Source organism: Giraffa tippelskirchi, chromosome 11 (assembly GCF_054371585.1).
Source record: "Giraffa tippelskirchi isolate mGirTip1 chromosome 11, T2T-mGirTip1v1.2.pri, whole genome shotgun sequence".
Classification (NCBI taxonomy): Eukaryota; Metazoa; Chordata; class Mammalia; order Artiodactyla; family Giraffidae; genus Giraffa; species Giraffa tippelskirchi.
In genome coordinates this window covers 14857742-14874654 of record NC_137285.1, presented here as the reverse complement: position 1 = coordinate 14874654, position 16913 = coordinate 14857742, and the positions used below count along the sequence as shown (strand labels likewise).

The 16913-nt window shown below is 46.9% G+C and overlaps 1 protein-coding gene across 3 annotated transcripts in view; it reads left to right on the top strand.

The window, feature by feature from the left end:
• The window catches only part of KSR2 (kinase suppressor of ras 2), a 476682-nt gene that overhangs the window by 389370 nt on the left and 70399 nt on the right, over positions 1–16913 (top strand). For all 3 annotated transcript variants that reach the window (XM_081539723.1, XM_081539722.1, XM_081539724.1), the window contains exons 13-14: positions 2837–2885; positions 4734–5101. In XM_081539723.1, the coding sequence (XP_081395849.1) occupies positions 2837–2885; positions 4734–5101 (417 nt within the window). The remainder of the gene's footprint in view (positions 1–2836; positions 2886–4733; positions 5102–16913) is intronic.

Below are 16913 nucleotides of genomic sequence, written 5' to 3'. Positions count from 1 at the left end.
TGGGGTGGGAGGCAGGGGGTTGGGGAAGCATGAGGGGGCCATAGAGACAAGGGAATAACTTGGGCAAAGAGAGGGAAGAGTGTGACAGCCCAGGCTGAGAGGGACAGTGCTAGTCCCCGTGAGTCACTTCTGCTGTGTGTCTCTGGTCTTGCCAATCAAGTGTGACTTCCAGGGGCCGGACCATTTCCTTCAGACCCCCAGACCCTCCTGTGATCAGAAAGACAACTTTCCACAGGTAATAGCTAAATCTTAATGGAAGGGCAGTTATTCTACATCATTATCCCCTGTTTAAAAAGGAAAATTTAGGTTTATACTAGAGATCAGTAACTTACAGCCAATGGGACAGACCCATGTTTTTGTAAGTAAAGTTTTGTTGGAACACAGCCATGCCCATTTATTCACAACATGCTGTCTATGGCAGCATTCGCACTACAGCAGCAGAGATGAGTCATTCCAACAGACACTACTGTGTGGCCAGTAGACTCGTAAATATTTACTATCTGGCCCAGCAAGTTTGCCGATCCCTGGTTTCTAACATTACAAAAATAAAACGAGCTTATTTTGTGAAATTTAAACTATTCTATAAAAAAGAAAAGGAATAATTTATAATCGCACCACTCTTAGAAGTATGCTCTATTCGTATTTTACGTACTTGTGATCTAAACTGTGTGCAATTTCCATCCTGCTCTGTTTATCCCTTAATGCTATAACATCATATTTTTCATACTATTCCAGACTCTTCATACACATTGATTTTAAAATACCATATTGATGTGGAATGTTTTCCTTAATCATTTATCTACTGCTGGATCTTACATCTTCCCATTTTTCACTGTACAAACAATTCTGCAATGAACATCTTTGTGTGTGATGTCTTTAGCATCCTTAGGATACAAGCCCTCTTTCTAGGCACTCTACTGCTCATGCAGCCAAAGTGAAATCACCTTACATAACTTCTTTGGTTGTGACCCAAGTCTAGGGCATGCTAAGGACCCAACTTTGGTTTGACATCTTTCCAAACTCACATTTTTGCCTACTTGGTTTTTCTTCCAGCTCCCTCAGCTGCTCCATCCTTTCTGATCCATGTTACCAACTTTGTTAAAGACCCAAATGGTACATCTCTGAGATCAAAGGAGCAGCAGTTTGCCGGGGGATGTTGTGCTGACATCTAGCTCCAGATCGTTTCTCTGCAGCACATAAACCAATTCCACAATTTGTGCAAGATGAACTCCAGGTTATTAACTGAGAGTCAGGGAGTGCCAGTGAAAAACAGAGTCAATAAGTGCCCACGATCTGCTTAAATGTGCGTGGAGTGATGGGAACTGACTCTTTGCAGCAGGGAAATCATTTAATAGCCTGGCTGCTGTAATCACGCCTTGATGCAAGCCGAGGAGGGCAGCCGGTTCTGTTGGGCCTGAGGAGGGACTCCAGCTGCATTGTTCCACCCAAACCTCCCCCAGGGCATCAGATTTCCAGCATGCGGTTTCTGCCTTTCAAAGCTGTACTATAAATTATTGGTTAATAAGATGGCAAATGCTGCTTCTTTCTTCTTCTTTGAGCTCTTACAGTCTTTCAGACTCCTTCTAACCAGGAGTCTCTCCAGCAAGTGGATTGACTCTGTCTGCAGGGTTGGCAGCTTCCTGGTGAGGTTTGAGAGTCAGGATAGGGGAGCCCCCCTCAAATAAGGAGATGGGTTGGGGGAATCTGCTAAGCTTCCACTGGGGAAATAGGAAGGGGGCGTGGTGGCCAGTGTGATCCTTTTCTCCCACCAGTTCCAGTTCACTCTGGAAACATCCTCTACCTTAAAAACCCACTCCCCCCACCAAATTCTTTAATGCACAATGTGCATTTCCCTCATGTATCCTGTGCTCCTGCATGCCCACAAATCCCCTGTATGTGCACCCAACTCACACGCACACAGAACAACCCCTGCACAGAGCACATCCCATGATACCCACACAGTCCTCAGTGGACACTTAGCAGTCACGGTGTGTGTGCCCCCAGCTCCCATACCCGGCTTGTTCCTGTACTCAGAACACAACTGCAGTTCAGGAGCTCAAGAATGCATGGGATACACACACACGTGCACACACTCGCACACACACCTGTGTCTTCCAGTCCAATACAATCTGTCTCCTCCTCCTCGTTCTCACCCACACATCTCCACTGAACGTGATTGGCAAGGTCTAACTCAAAACACTGCGAACTTTCAAATTCATCCAGTAATCCTCTCCCTTGGGCATTTCCATCACCATCCATTTATTCAGTTCATACCCAACTTTTGACCCTTGTTACTCATAGCCTTTCTGCACTAGTAATATAAATATTCCTTAAGGTCAGGAAGCCATGTCAGTCTCAATGCTGTATCCCTCTAAGGGTCTGGCACTGTTTCTTACTCTTAATTCTAATCAAATGGGTGAATGAATGAATGAATGAATGAGCAAAAACAGCCAAAGAATCCTTCCAAAAGATTCAGAACTGTAGAGATCTGATTAATTCTTTCCTAAGAAACACCTAGAGCTCTGGGGATCCAGCCATCATGGCATTTTATAAGGAATTTATAAGGCCAATTTATACAGAAATTGCTAGATTAGGGGAAACCAAGAAAGAAAAATGAGCCCTGAGCAGACCAAAAATTCCATTTAAAACAGTGTCCTTGCGCACCTCTCCTTGGTGGCGAGGTTATGGATTATTTTAGACACAAGCAGTGAAGGGAAATTGGAGAAAAAGGCTTAATGGAGAGCTTCACATTTTAAGACGTTTCATACATGGATCAAGTCAATGCATGCACCCATCATTTCACCCAAGGGTCACATTTATTTTTCTTTCTTTAAAGCTTGGAAGGAAATCCATTACTTCAAATTGAAGTGGAGCCAACCTCGGAGGTGAGAACTGGAAAGCGTTGAAGCAAATGAAGCAACTTTTTCCAGGGGCTGCCCACTTGGCAAAAGTGATTGATGTCTTTGATGATGCAGAGGGCTTGGGGTGGACTAGGGGTACAGTGCCCTGCTTGATGGATGTTCTAACCCCAGGACAACTAACGAGCGAGGGGCCCCTCCTGGCGCCAAGCCTAATGGGCCGTTAACGTGGTGTGCATCATGGAAAAGCTCGTTGTGTGGAAGTTGGCAAGTGATCTGCATTCTTAGTTGAAAATTCAGCTCAGGGCCAGTGAGTACCAAGGGGGATGTGCCCCACTACTTTCTGAAGAATATGTGAGAGGAGGGGATGAGGGCCTCAGGGTCACTGGCTTAGTGGGGTGTTAAGAATATTCTGGGGCCTCTTCCCACCTGCCAGAACACCTGGAGGAATAAACGAAGTCTTTGGGGTGAGAACCAGAGCCCTGACTCCTTGGCTCTGCTGGTCTGTCCTGAACTGAAGGGAATGGAGTCAGGGTATCCAGAGCAAATCATGTCCTTTTCTGGAACCATTGCGGTAGCTGGAAAGTGACCCTGAAGGAAGCCGTATTTCCCATGTCATTTCTCCTGAACGTGCCCTTGGGAGTAGCTTGCTCAGGTTTGGGGTTTAGAGAGACTGCACCCAGCCAAGGGGCCTCCTTTTCTGGCCGTCTTATCAGGCTCCAAGCCCCTGAAAATCACCAACACCTCCCTCCCACCACCCCCGGCATTGGGCTCAGGCCGCTGCTGCTCACCCATTCCAGCTGAAGAAGCCAAGGGACCAGGCCCCCCAGCCCTAGGCGCCCCTAGACACCACACTGGGAAGGCAGATCCCTAGGCCTGGAGTTTCTAACTGTTGCAGTGGTCACGTCTAAGTGTGCCTGAGTCATGTGGGCATGCAGTGAAAATGCAGAGTCCTGGCTCTGGCCTGCTGATTTTCTGATTCAGAAAACCTGGCTGGGGCCTAGGAGTCTGTATTTTTTTTCAGCCATCCCGGCAGCTGTTTTGTACAGGCAGTCAGGTCTGTGCAAAGAACTCAACAGATCTTTGCCTCACTGAAAACCTCGCACCACCCCCAGGGGCAGGTGTCATTAGCCCCACTTTATGATAAATCAAGGAAGGCCCAGAGAAGTGAAGCACCTTGTCCAAGGTCACACAGAGGCCAGATTCCAGCTCATTTGGTCTGACTGTTAAGCCCATTCTGTCAACCTCTCACTCTTGTATCTCCTGCCCTCCCAGCTGCACAGGAACCCTGGGCCTCCAGCCTATACTGAGTACCTCTGACATCTCCTGGTTTCTGCCTCATTGATTCAAATTCCTCCAAGGAAGCAAAGGCCCTCCCTGTTGAGGATTGTCACATGTTATATGCAGGTGTATAGGGTGTCTGTATTTCAGCCTGTTTTCTTTCTTACTCCCACATAAATATTGAGACAAGTTAGAACATCATGATCTAGTAGGAGGGCGTCGAATATTAAGAGTCAAGAGAACTGAATCTTAACCCTTGCTCTGCCTGGCGGCCTGACCAGAGCAAGGCACTTCCCACAGGGACCAACCATCCCTGTCTGCTGGTTTCCCAAATGTGAGACTGTCAGCCCCCAAACAGGCAAAGTCCTGAGAAACCAGGAGAGGTGGTCCCCACCCCTCGCCCCCAGCATTTCCCCTCTCTGAGCTTCAGTTTCATGATCTCCCTTTCAGCTCCTTCACTTCAGCACAATGATAGACAGGAGGTACCTGGGCAAATAGAGAGACACATGTGCACCGGCTGACAACACACAGTGGGGACCTGGTGGGTAGGTGGGATGCTGACGGGAACTGACCCCTCTCCCGCTCTGGCCATAGAATGAGGAGGGCCACGACGAGGCCGAGGAGTCAGAGGATGACTTTGAGGAGATGAACCTGTCCCTCCTCTCGGCCCGGAGCTTCCCGCGCAAGGCCAGCCAGACCAGCATCTTCCTCCAGGAATGGGACATCCCCTTCGAGCAGCTGGAAATCGGCGAGCTCATCGGGAAGGGCCGCTTTGGGCAGGTGTACCATGGCCGCTGGCATGGCGAGGTGGCCATCCGGCTGATCGATATCGAGAGGGACAATGAGGAGCAGCTCAAGGCCTTCAAGCGGGAGGTGATGGCCTACAGGCAGACGCGGCATGAGAACGTGGTACTGTTCATGGGCGCCTGCATGAGCCCGCCCCACCTGGCCATCATCACCAGGTCAGTCCCGCCCGGGTTCCCCACCGTCATATTCATTCCCAGAGCTCCGCTTCCAGCAGCGTTGAGCAGCAGGGGTTCTGGTAGATTCAACATTCTGGTGAATAGAGAATCTGGCTTTACCAATCACATCTATGGTTTGAAGCTTTGAGATTCCAGAAAATGCTATTCGTGCTGTAACTCTGGTTGACAAGTGCTCTGGAGAGAGCTGCACGTGGGAAGTCAGAAAAGCTGGTGTTGAACCCCCTTGTGCTCCACATTTGTGAAAAAGCATCTTTGAGACTCACTTTCTCCAAATGTGATTGAATGGATTAGACTAAATCGGTGTCAGCAGACTTTTCCTGTAAAGGGCCCAATAGTGTTTTTGGCCTTGCAGGCCGTAAGGTTTCTGCAGCAACAGCTCATCTCTGCTACTGTAGTGTGAAAGCAATGTCAGATAAACTATAAGTGGATGTCTGTGGCTGTGTGCCAATAAAACTTTATTAACACAACCAGGCGATGGGCTAGGTTTGACCTACAGACCCTAGTTTGTTGAACCTGGACCAACATTCTGATAACTTATTCTGGCTTTCATTAAAACAGCAGAGCACATTTGTAGGGCTCCACCATTGTTGTTTTAAATATTCAGGATCCATGGTCTATAGCTATACAAAAGGGGTGGTTAACAGAGGAGTGACATTAGGAACATATCAGATGTTGGGAACTTTTTTGGACTTGCTGTCTCTAACCTCACACAGCAATGTAGGCATTGGAAAAAGTAACTGTAGATTCAGTTGAGCAGTTGTGGAACAAGCTTTTGATGTGTTTTTAAGCTGGGGCCTTTGCTCTCCTATCACTTAGGACTAGCCACAGCATCAGTGTTCTTGGTGTGGCCTGTGATGCCAAGGGTCCATTAGGAATCTTCTCATTCTTAATCTCAACACAAGCAATAAGATCCCAAGTACACAAGCCTTGCATCTGTGGTGGGATGTGCTATGGTGGGAGCTCTGGGCTCAGGGAAGAGCTGGTATGTCTTTGATCTATTCCCTTGTGATCCATACAAAGCCTCTTTGAGTCCATTTGTAAGACCTGGGTGATGGGTAGAAGCTGTGTTATCATCTGTCACCATTGTTTATGCTGCTGGTGGGTTGACTGGAACTCGTGTGTCAAATGGTAAGTGCTTGCAGAGGATTAGAGATCTAAGGATGGCCCTTCAACCCTTCGTTAAACCAAGGTAGAAATTGGCAGCTCTCACTTCTACACAGGACCAGAAATGGCTCTCAGATAATCAGCTCAGATCATATTTGGGGGCTGAGTAGAGGAGTGGATCAGTAAGCTTTTGCTGAGTAACAAACACCCCCAAACTTCATACTTTCTCGCTAGTCTGCACACAGTTCTTCTGGGCTAAGCCAGGCTCAGTGGCTGGGGTCTTGGATGTGTCTGTGATCCGCTGGCAGGTCAGATTGAGGGCTGATCAGTCTCAAATGCCCTCACTCATGTGTCTGATGGTTGCACACGTGTCTCATGGCTGGCATACTGTCAGCCGGGGTGCCTCAGTTCTTCTACAAGTGGCCTCTCACCCCCCAACAGGCCAGCTTGGACTCCTTCCTATGGTGGTCTCAGAGTTCCAAGTGCAGCAAGACAGCAGGAGTTCAAGCCCTGATGCACAGTCATTCACATCTCTGTCTGTGTTGCACTGGCTGATGTGCAGTGGCCAAAGCAAGTCACATGGCCAACCTCATCCAAGGCGTGGAGAACAGACTTTACTTCTGGCTGGGAGGATTTGGAATGCCATTGTTGTGAGAATGTTCATGCAGGGAGAGGGCCAGTGTGTGGTTGTTTTTCCCACCTACCACTGCCAGCAAGCCCCGTAGCTCCCTTTTCTTTCTCCTTTCGGGTATGTATCATCTATATTAGCAGGCTGTCTGCAGCCCTTTACTTGGGTTACACAAGTCTGATTAGAAGATAGTCTTCTCCACCACCACTGGTTTCTGTCCCTGTTCCCACCAGTCTGTTAGCCCAACTCCCTCTCTCTGATTAGCTCCTCACCTTCTGGCCTGCTAAACCCCTTTTTTTCAAATTCCCAAATTAGAAATTCAAAATCCATCATCTCTTCTCCTGTGCCTGGACCCCCTAAGTCAGACCCTCCCAGCCTCTGACTTTTTCCAGGGGTATCGGCGGAACCCACTTACCCACGCCTCCCTCCCTTCTTCCCCAAGGGCTGGCTAATTGGAAATGGATGGATGCAGTTAGCAGCCTTCCTTGTAAAAAAGAGTGGCCATTATGAAAATGTGTCGCTCCCCCTGCAAGCCAGCTGCGTTGGCGGCCCCTTTTCTATTATATACAGAATCCTGAGTCCCCCTCCCCAAGCACCATAACTGCCTGCAGATTTCACAAATAGCACAGCCTTTTCCTGGCACCGTGATAAAGACTCCACAGCTTTGGGACATATAATTGGTCTCTGAAGTGTTTTGGTATTTTGTTTGAAGAAGCCAGATGAGCCCCAAAGAAGTGGCATTTATTCCATATTATTGTGTCATTATATATTTATCTGAGGGAGGGGCTGGGTGCCCTCCTTATTCCCGTTCAACACCATCCACTTGTTGGCCACCCAGGTTTCTTATCTGAGCATTCAGTTTGAAACCAAATATTTGAGTAATTCAATTAATCACTCACATTCGTGCAATTGGCTGCAGAGGTTGATGGTTGGATGTGAGCCAACCAACTGGAACAGCTTCTGGACCCTGGATTTATTTTACAGGGAACATAAAACTGGATAATCACCTGGCATATTCTAGATAAATTCACAATGGCATGTTCTAGCCAATCACTTAGTAATTATCATCGAAGTTAACACATATTTCTAAGATTAGCTTCCTTGTAATGCGATGTGGGTGGCTCTTGGGGAGTGAGTAATAACCAACTAGTTACCCAATTGCTAGAGCCACAAATGCAATTAGCAGCAAGATTGCTAAATCGTTTCACAATTGGGTTGTTATAGGGTTATTGCAAGGCTATCGACCGTCTGCACAATCACTCATTTTTTTTAAGCCCCAGATGGAATTTGAAAGCCAATAAAGATAGAGTTGAATGAAAGCATCTCTTGTCCTTCCCCCTTGCTGCAGAGTCTCTTAGATCTCAGTTTCCCCATCTGTAAAATGAATAGGTAGAAGCAGATGTTGGTTGCAGGGTCCTTCTTTGGTTCTCTGAGCCTGGGCCACTTCAGAAGCAGTCTGGAACAGCTCTGGAACCATGCTTCCCAAAATACGGTCCACCATGGCCTCCTGCATCAGAGCCACCAAAGGGAGGAAGGTCATTAAAATGCAGATTCCTGGGTGCCACCTCTATTCATTTCCTAAGGCCATCAAGACAAATGGCCACAAATTTGATGGCTTAAAGCACTATGCATTCATTCTCTTATAGGTGTGGAGGTCGCAAGTTTGGAGTGGGTCTTGGTACAACCAAAGCAGGGCTGCTTTATTTTCTGGAGGCTTTGGAGCTTTTAGAGCTTCCAACTTTTAGAGCTGCCTTCCTTGCATCCCTTGGCTTATGGCCCCTTCCTCCATCTTCAAAGCCAGCAACGTGACATCTTACTTCCACTGTCGCATCTTACTTCCACATCTCTCTTATAAGGACTCTTGTGGTTACATGTGGGACCTACTTAGGTAATCCAAGATGATCTCCCATTTCAAGATGTTTGACTTAATGATGCCTGCAAAGTCCCTTTTGCCATATAAACTGACAGTGAGAGTGTTCAGCAGTTAGGAACTGGATATCTCTGGGGGCCATTCTCCAGTCTATTGAATTGTCCTCAGTCTGGTGGATCAAGTCTATTTGTAGGTGAAGCCTTTTTCAACCAAGCTCCCATTCTAATTCCAACAAACACTTGGGATCCTGCCCTAAAGATTATTGCCAGAATGTATTATTAAGTGCGCAGCATAGGTGTCAGATGCGTCCAGCTAATGCAGAGGGAAATGGAAACAGGGAAGCCAAACTGGGGCGGTGGGGGGTGCTCACTAGCTGGTTTGGCGGGCAGGGCTTAAAACAATACCAACACCTACCCCAGTCTCTCATCCTCAGCTCTGTGACCTCATCCTCAGCCCTGTGATGGTTGGGGCTGGATGATTCATTTATGGGGGCTGTCCTGTGCATTCTAGGCACTCCCTGCCCTCTGCCCACTAGGCACCAGGAGTACCAACTCCCTAGTTGTGATAACCCAAATGTCTTTAGATTGCTGACACCACCTGGGGGCAAAGTTGCCCCAGTTAAGGACTCTGTAGTTCCCATAGAGTCTCTAATTAGTCTGGATGGGGCTCGGCCCTCAGTACAACGCCTCCCTAGGTGACTCTTTCGGCAGCCAGAAGACCCTCTGTCATAGGACCTAAAAGCTTGATGAGAGGTCTGTTTTATGCTCAGTGCAGCAGGCAGGGACAGTATCCAGTGTGTTTGGGGGCAAAAACTGAGAAATTTCCAACATGAAGGGTATTGCAGAGTGTTTTTAAAGAAGGGAGTATTTTGATGGCTGCCAAGGCAACAACAGTTCAAAGAAATGTCACTTTATCTGCCCTAACTTCCCAAAACGATCAAAGAGCTGGTGGCTTCGGTGGGTGCCAGCATCCACTCCCACCACCCATCCCATTGCCCCTGGCCAGACCAGGAAGCACTGTGTTATGAAGACCACCCTGTCGTGATTGCTGTATTAACAGTGAATGAGGGTCTGCACCAGCGGAGGGGAAACTGCCAAGCATGAGCCTAGGGAGGAAGAAGCTGTCCCATTCCTCCCAGAAAGGTTTATCACAATGTCCCAATGTCCTCCTTACATTCTGCATCAGCCAGGACAGGAGGACTTGGAGAGCTGTGAGCCAGGTAGAGGCTTTTCTTGCCTTTTCTTACAGCTAAAGGAAACAGCATAGCTGATCCTCATTGTTAAAACCATTTCCCTGACTGAGGGGCATTTTATTTAATGTTAATAAATGCAGAATCCTCCAGAAGCAACAGATTCCACCAGCCTTCAGCAAGGCACAGTGACCATCTCCTGGTTATCACTGTGCCCATTTTCAGTACAGGTCAGTCGCTCAGTCGTGTCCGACTCTCTGCGACCCCATGGATTGCAGCATGTGAGGCCTCCCTGTCCATCATCAACTCCCAGAGTTTACTTAAACTCATGTTCATTGAGTCAGTGATGCCATCCAACCATTTCATTCTGTCTTCCCCTTCTCCTCCCACCTTTAATCTTTCCCAGCATCAGAATCTTCCAACGAGCCAGCTCTTCACATCAGGTGGCCAAAGTATTGGAGTTTCAGCTTCAGCATCAGTCCTTCCAATGAATATTCAGGACTGATTTCCTTTAGGATGGACTGATTGGATTTCCTTGCTGTCCAAGGGACTCTCAAGAGTCTTCTCTAACACCACAGTTCAAAAGCATCAATGCTTGGGCACTCATCTTTCTTTATAGTCCCAACTCTCACATCCATACATGACCACTGGGAAAACCATAGCCTTGACTAGACAGATCTTTGTTGGCAAAGTAATGTCTCTGCTTTGTAATATGCTGTCTAGGTTGGTCATAACTTTTCTTCCAAGGAGTAAGCGTCTTTTAATTTCATGGCTGCAGTCACCATCTGCATGATTTTGGAGCCCCCCAAAATAAAGTCTGCTACTGTTTCCATTGTTTCCCCATCTATTTGCCATGAAGTGATGGGACCGGATGCCATGATCTTAGTTTTCTGAATGTTGATTTTTAAGCCAACTTTTTCACTTTCCTCTTTCACTTTCATCCAGGGGCTCTTTAGTTCTTCTTAGCTTTCTGCCATAAGGGTGGTGCCCATTTTACAGATGAGAAAACTGAGGTCAGAGAGGCTAAGGGGGCCCTTGTCCAGATCATAGAACAGATAACTGGCAGAACCTGGAATTGAGCAGATGTACATCTGAATATATAGACATTCTCCTGATGGGTTGGTAGTTGAGGTAATTGGGAGTCAACATTATCAACCTTCTGGTTCCAGTGTGTCTGGAGTCTGCACGCTTGTGGGCAATGTGTAGTTAACTTCTTCCACCTGAGGGTTTCAGTATCTGCAAAACAGGTCAGAGGATATAGCTCAGAATATTCTCTACAGCCCTTGATAGTGAAAGTGTTAGTCACTCAGTCCTGTCCAACTCTCTGAGACTCCATGGACTGCAGCCGGCTGGGCTCCTCTGTCCATGGGATTCTCCAGGTAAGAATACAGGAGTGGGTAGCCATTCCCTTCTCCAGGGGATCTTCCTGACCCAGGGATTGAACCCAGGTCTCCTGCATTTGGGAGGAACTAAAGAAAGGCCCTCAACTTCGCTTAATGGTTAAACTATTATTATTTTGTCTTGCTTGGCTCTTTTCCTTTGTCTCTGCATTTTCTCACTTTTCTAATTAAATTTTTCCTCCCAGGGAAGGCCTGGGAGGCCAAAATTTTTCTATAAATAAGAGGCAAGGGAAGGACATGGAGGGCAGGATTTCTATCCCCAGAAGGCCCCATAGGGTTCTGCTCAGCTACGATCCCCTCTCTTCTTTGATACTCTTCAATCTTGAGAAGGAACAGGTGCAGGACGAGAAGAGGAAATCCTAAACTCGGCAGAGGAACCTAGTTTTTGGGGGGGACTGGGTTTCAAGGTGGGAATGAGATGGGCATGTCTGAGGACTACAAGGAAGCAAGAGAGAGTGATGGGTAGCGGGGCGAAGGAGCTACAGAGCCTCAGAAGTGCAGGTGAAGCCTTGGAGTCTATCCTAATGCAGGGGGAAGATTTTAAGCAGGAGCTGCTCCCACCCCTCTGGAAGTTTCCTGAAGGCCAGGCTGCTGCCTCCTTTGACTCTCACCTGCTTGAATCAACTGTGTCAGAACTCATTTGGTTGAGAGCAACAATGCCATTGACCAAGCCCAGCTCTGAGGGACACAGACAGAGGAAGTGGGACTCTGGGGTGTCCCGGCTGTTAGTGTGGTGTTTCTAGAGCTTCGGGAAAGATGCTGAATGGTTCCTCTGCCTTCGCGAACACAGTGAACTTCACCGCGATGCTCTCACAGGGACGGAAGTAGGGGAGAGTGACACGTTAGGGGCATTACCTTAAATAAACATCTGGTCTCAAAAGAGGGGCTCAGGCTGTGCACCCCAGGAAAGAGAGGGAAGGAAGGAGAACATTTCTCCACAGCTCTTGAGCAGATTTTCTCTCTTATTTAGTGTGTGTCATCAGTCCCCTTGCTGGGTGCCTGGAGTCCAAGTGCAATTCTGCAGTCGTGTCATCCTGACTGTTCTGCCGGCACACACAGGACATCCACAGCCTGTCCTCATCTCCCAGGGATGAGCTAGAAATGAAATCCCATGGGGCCTCATTTGCACAGCCTTTTAAGTCTGGTAAATATCAGGAGTTATTTAATAGGTTATTTATTTCCAGCTCCGAATCAGTTCCTGTTTTTCACGCTTTCAAACATAATAACTCCAGGCTGCTATCTTTGACACATGGAGGACCTTGCCTTCTGCTAAGATGGTAACCCAGTGCCTGAATGAGATCTTTTTGTAACTCTGTATGTATGGGCTTTCTGATTTTTTTCTGTCTTCAGGCCACTTTGATTGTCCTAAATATATCATACTAGAACTGGGGGGGGCGGGCTGAGCACATGAAGATTCCATTCCCCCCATCATCTAGTGGAACTGACTTCCTTTTATGTTCAAAAAGCTGAATTGCTTTCTCTTTATATAAAGCACAGCTGAAAAGATGTTTTTTGTCTGTGGCTGTCTTTAATTGTGCTGGAATATAAGATGCCCCGGGACCTTTGTGAAGGAAGCCTATAAATGTGCTGCATCATCATTAGTATTATTATTAACATCATCTCATTTATATTGTACATGCCTGTTGGTAAATGTGACCAGCAGAGGACTTGCATGGGTGAAAAGTTATGCCACTGCTTTCCTCAAATCTGAAGGATTCTACACTGGCCTGTGTGACACCATCTTCACTTGCCTTTTGTGTCTTATTACACAAGTGATAACTCATTTGTTGTTGAAAATACAGATCAGTAAAAAGAAGAAAGTGAAATTCACCCAGAGTGTCTCCAGCCCGAGGCATTTTGCTATGTATCATTCTAGGCAGTTTTCTGAGTATATATGCCAACTCACAGTTTGTATTTGTCAGAATAACAAGTAGGTGCTGTAACAAATAAGCCTTAAACCATTAAGTGGCTTAATACAAGAGAAATGTATTTCTTGTTTATGTAACAGTCCAAGATATGTGTTTCTGGATGGCAGGTGGCTGTTCTCCACGTGTGGAGGGGTTCATGCTTAATCCCATCTTTTGGAGTTTTTCCCAGGGCTCAGAGTCCTCTGCTTCTAGTTGGGGAAAGAGGAAAAGCATGGAGGGTCACATGGGCCATGCACACCATTCCACTTATATGTCATGGACCTTCCCAGCCCCTTGGCCACACCTGACTGCTGGGGAGGCTGAGAAATAGCTAAACTATATCCCTGGAAAGAAAACAACTTGGGTTTCAGTGAAGAACCAGCAACTCTGTGACAAACACACTTTTATGGGTAGGGTCGGTAAGATATGCAGAAAGAAATGGCAACCCACTCCAATATTCCTGTCTGGGAAATCCCATGGGCAGAGGAGCCTGACAGGCTACTGTCCATGAGGTTGCAAAGAGTTAGATACAACTTAGCATTTTGATGTTGTTGTTCAGTCACTCAGTTGTGTCCAACTCTTTGCGACCCCATAAACTGCAGCATGCCAGGCTTCCCTGTCCTTCACCATCTCCTGGAGTTTGTTCAAACTCATGTCCATTGAATCAGTGATGCCATCCAACCATCTCATCCTCTGTTGCCCCTTTCTGCTCCTGCCTTCAATCTTTCCCAGCATCAGGATCTTTTCCAATGAGTTGGCTCTTTGCATCAGGTGGCCAAAGTATTAGAGTTTCAGCTCCAGCATCAATCCTTCCAATGAGTATTTCAGTGTTGATATCCTTTAGGATTGACTGGTTTGATCTCCTTGCAGTCCAAGGGACTCTCAAGATTCTTCTCCAGCACCACAGTTCAAAAGCATCAATTCTTCGGCGCTCAGCTTTCTTAATGGTCCAACTCTCACATCCGTACGTGGCTACTGGAAAAACCATAGTTTTGACTATACTCACCTTTGTTGGCAAAGTGATGTCTCTGCTTTTTAATATGCTGCCTAAGGTTTGTCATAGCTTTCCTTCCAAGGAGGAAGCATCTTTTAAATTCATGGATGCAGTCACCATCCACAGAGATTTTGGAGTACAAGAAAATAAAATCTGTCACTGTTTTCATTTTTTCCCCATCTATTTGCCATATAGTGATGGGACCAGATGCCATGATCTTAGTTTTTTGAATGTTGAGTTTTAAGCCAACTTTTCCACTGTCCTCTTTCACCTTCATCAAGAGGCTCTTTAGTTTGTCTTTGCTTTCTGTCATTAGGATGGTGTCATATGCATATCTGAGGTTATTGATATTTCTCCCAGCATCTGAAGAACAATTCCTTCTCCATTGAAAATAGACTCCTCCACCAACCCTGTTCACGGCTAGCTGTTTTCACGGAACGATTTTTGCATGAACAATACGTGCTTTGGATTTGAGTTTATTATTGCCAATGTCAACACTCCTGTTTGCCTCAGTTTCCTCATCTGTAAAATGGGGATAACATTGATCTCTTTTTCTAGAGAGGGATAAGAATTGGAGATCTTGTATGGAAAGGCTGTAGCTTAATGCCTTTGGTAACTAGATGTGTTCGATACCTTGTATCTCCTGGTTGCTATAGTAATGACAACATTCTAACAGTGATGACAACAATAATGAAAATGATAGTGGCAATTAGGAGAAGTAGTGTATTTTCAGGTGCCAAAGCCTTAGCGCTACAAAAAGAAGATGTTTTGTGTTTATTATAATATCAGATGATACGAGGCAGTGACTGAAGCTTGATGCTTGGGCTTGTGACCCAGCTCTGCTGCAGGCTTGAGCCTTGGCCACATTTGGTTAACCTCTGTAAGCTCCAAGCTGCCCGGGAGGAGATGTCAAGTCAGGGCTTGGATATGCTGATCTAAAGCTCAGACGAAAGGTTGGGGCTGGAAATAACTGCATGTGAGTCATCCGCATGGAAGTGGTGATGGAAGCCGTGGGCTTCAGTGGAAGTTGAGGTCACCCTCCTCTCCCCTGGATGACCCTGGGCAGGGCAGTAGGAGCATCCAGAGGTGCATGGAGTCAGGAAGCCAATCCAAAGCACCTCCCGCCACCCAGCTTCCCCACCATTGGTCTCTCCTGTGTTGTCATGCGTGCATGCTCAGTTGCTTCAGTCGTGTCCAACTCTTTGCAGCCCTGTGGACTGTAGCCCACCAGGCTCCTGTGTCCATGGGGTTCTCCAGGCAAGAATAATGGAGTGGGCTTCCATGCCTTCCTCCAGGATATCTCCCTGTCCCAGGATTTGAACCCACCTCCTATGTCATCACTGTATTTTATTTTCTATAGGGCACTTCTCACCATAAGATAATATTTTGTTCCTCAATTTGTTTGCTTCTTGCCTCTTTTCCCTACATCCCCTCCCCGACCTTAGAATATAAGCCCTAGGAACACAGAGCCTCAGCTATTTGACTCACCCATGTATCCCCAAAGTCCTTCTTAAATACATGTTGAATGAATGAATAACAGATTCCAAAAATACATTCACTCACATTATCATAGCCTGCTTCTCTCGGCAAGTGTAGCAGCAAACAATGAATGGTACTGTTTACTTAGAATCACTGAGGAATAAGTGGGACATAAGTAAAATATAGTACAAACTAGTCAGGGGTGGCTTGAGGATGTGGGAGAATTCGTGGTGATGGCAAGAGGAAAGATGCCAATAAGGTGACGATGATGATAAAAATACAGTAAAGGAGCTGAATGGCTTGGGGGTGTTTACTTTGAACATTCATCATGTATAATGTCCTGGCCCTGATGCTGGGAACGAAAAGAAGTGAGCATGGCCTCTCCATCCATGGTGCTTACTGGTAGACAGGTAACTGGGTGATTCTTTAATGGTGTCCTAATGGCTGCCATAGGATCCTAGGAGGCTGACTGGGGCCCCAGAGTGGCCCCATTATCCAACCAATTGGCCAGATGTACAAGAAAGTATTGGCATTCCCAGTAGAGGGACCGGCATGTGCAGAGGGCAGGAGGTAGGAGGCAGCAAGACCAGGGGGTGGGGGTGGGGATAGGACACAACCTAGAGTCACAAGCTGGAATATAGGATCCACATGGGAAATAACAAGAGATAAGAAGCTGGAGATGCTCTTAAAGGACTTCAAGAGCCAAGCTAAGGACACAGAACTCTTCTCCTAAAGTCAGCAGGAATCCCCCCCAGAGTTGTAACCAAAGGAGTGACAGCGTCGGGTTTGCAATTTAGAAAGAACACTTTAGGGCAATCCCTTTTCTTAGGAGAGCTTGTCACAGGATTCTTAATGTGCTTCTCTGCTTTAAGAAGGGTGTGGACAGTCGGTGCTTATCCTCATCCGACGTCAGTGGGAACCAGCGCAGGTTTTAAAGCCCTTGGTCCTGAAAGATCCTTGGCTCAACTCCCTAAGGGGGAAGCAACTGTGAGCTGGCAGCCCTGTGGAAATGAAGGCGTCTTCAACAGCTTTCTCTATTTACCCGAGTTAAAAATAGCCAGCTGCACTCCCATGTTTTGAAGGCAAATGTGGGCAACATCAGCTCCTTACCATGTATTCCAGAAACCAGAGGAAAGGTTTCTTCTGGACAGCTGGCAGGCAGTAGTTAAACAGAAATTCAGGAGTCCCGGGGGCAGAGGCAGCTTCATGGGGCAAGGGAG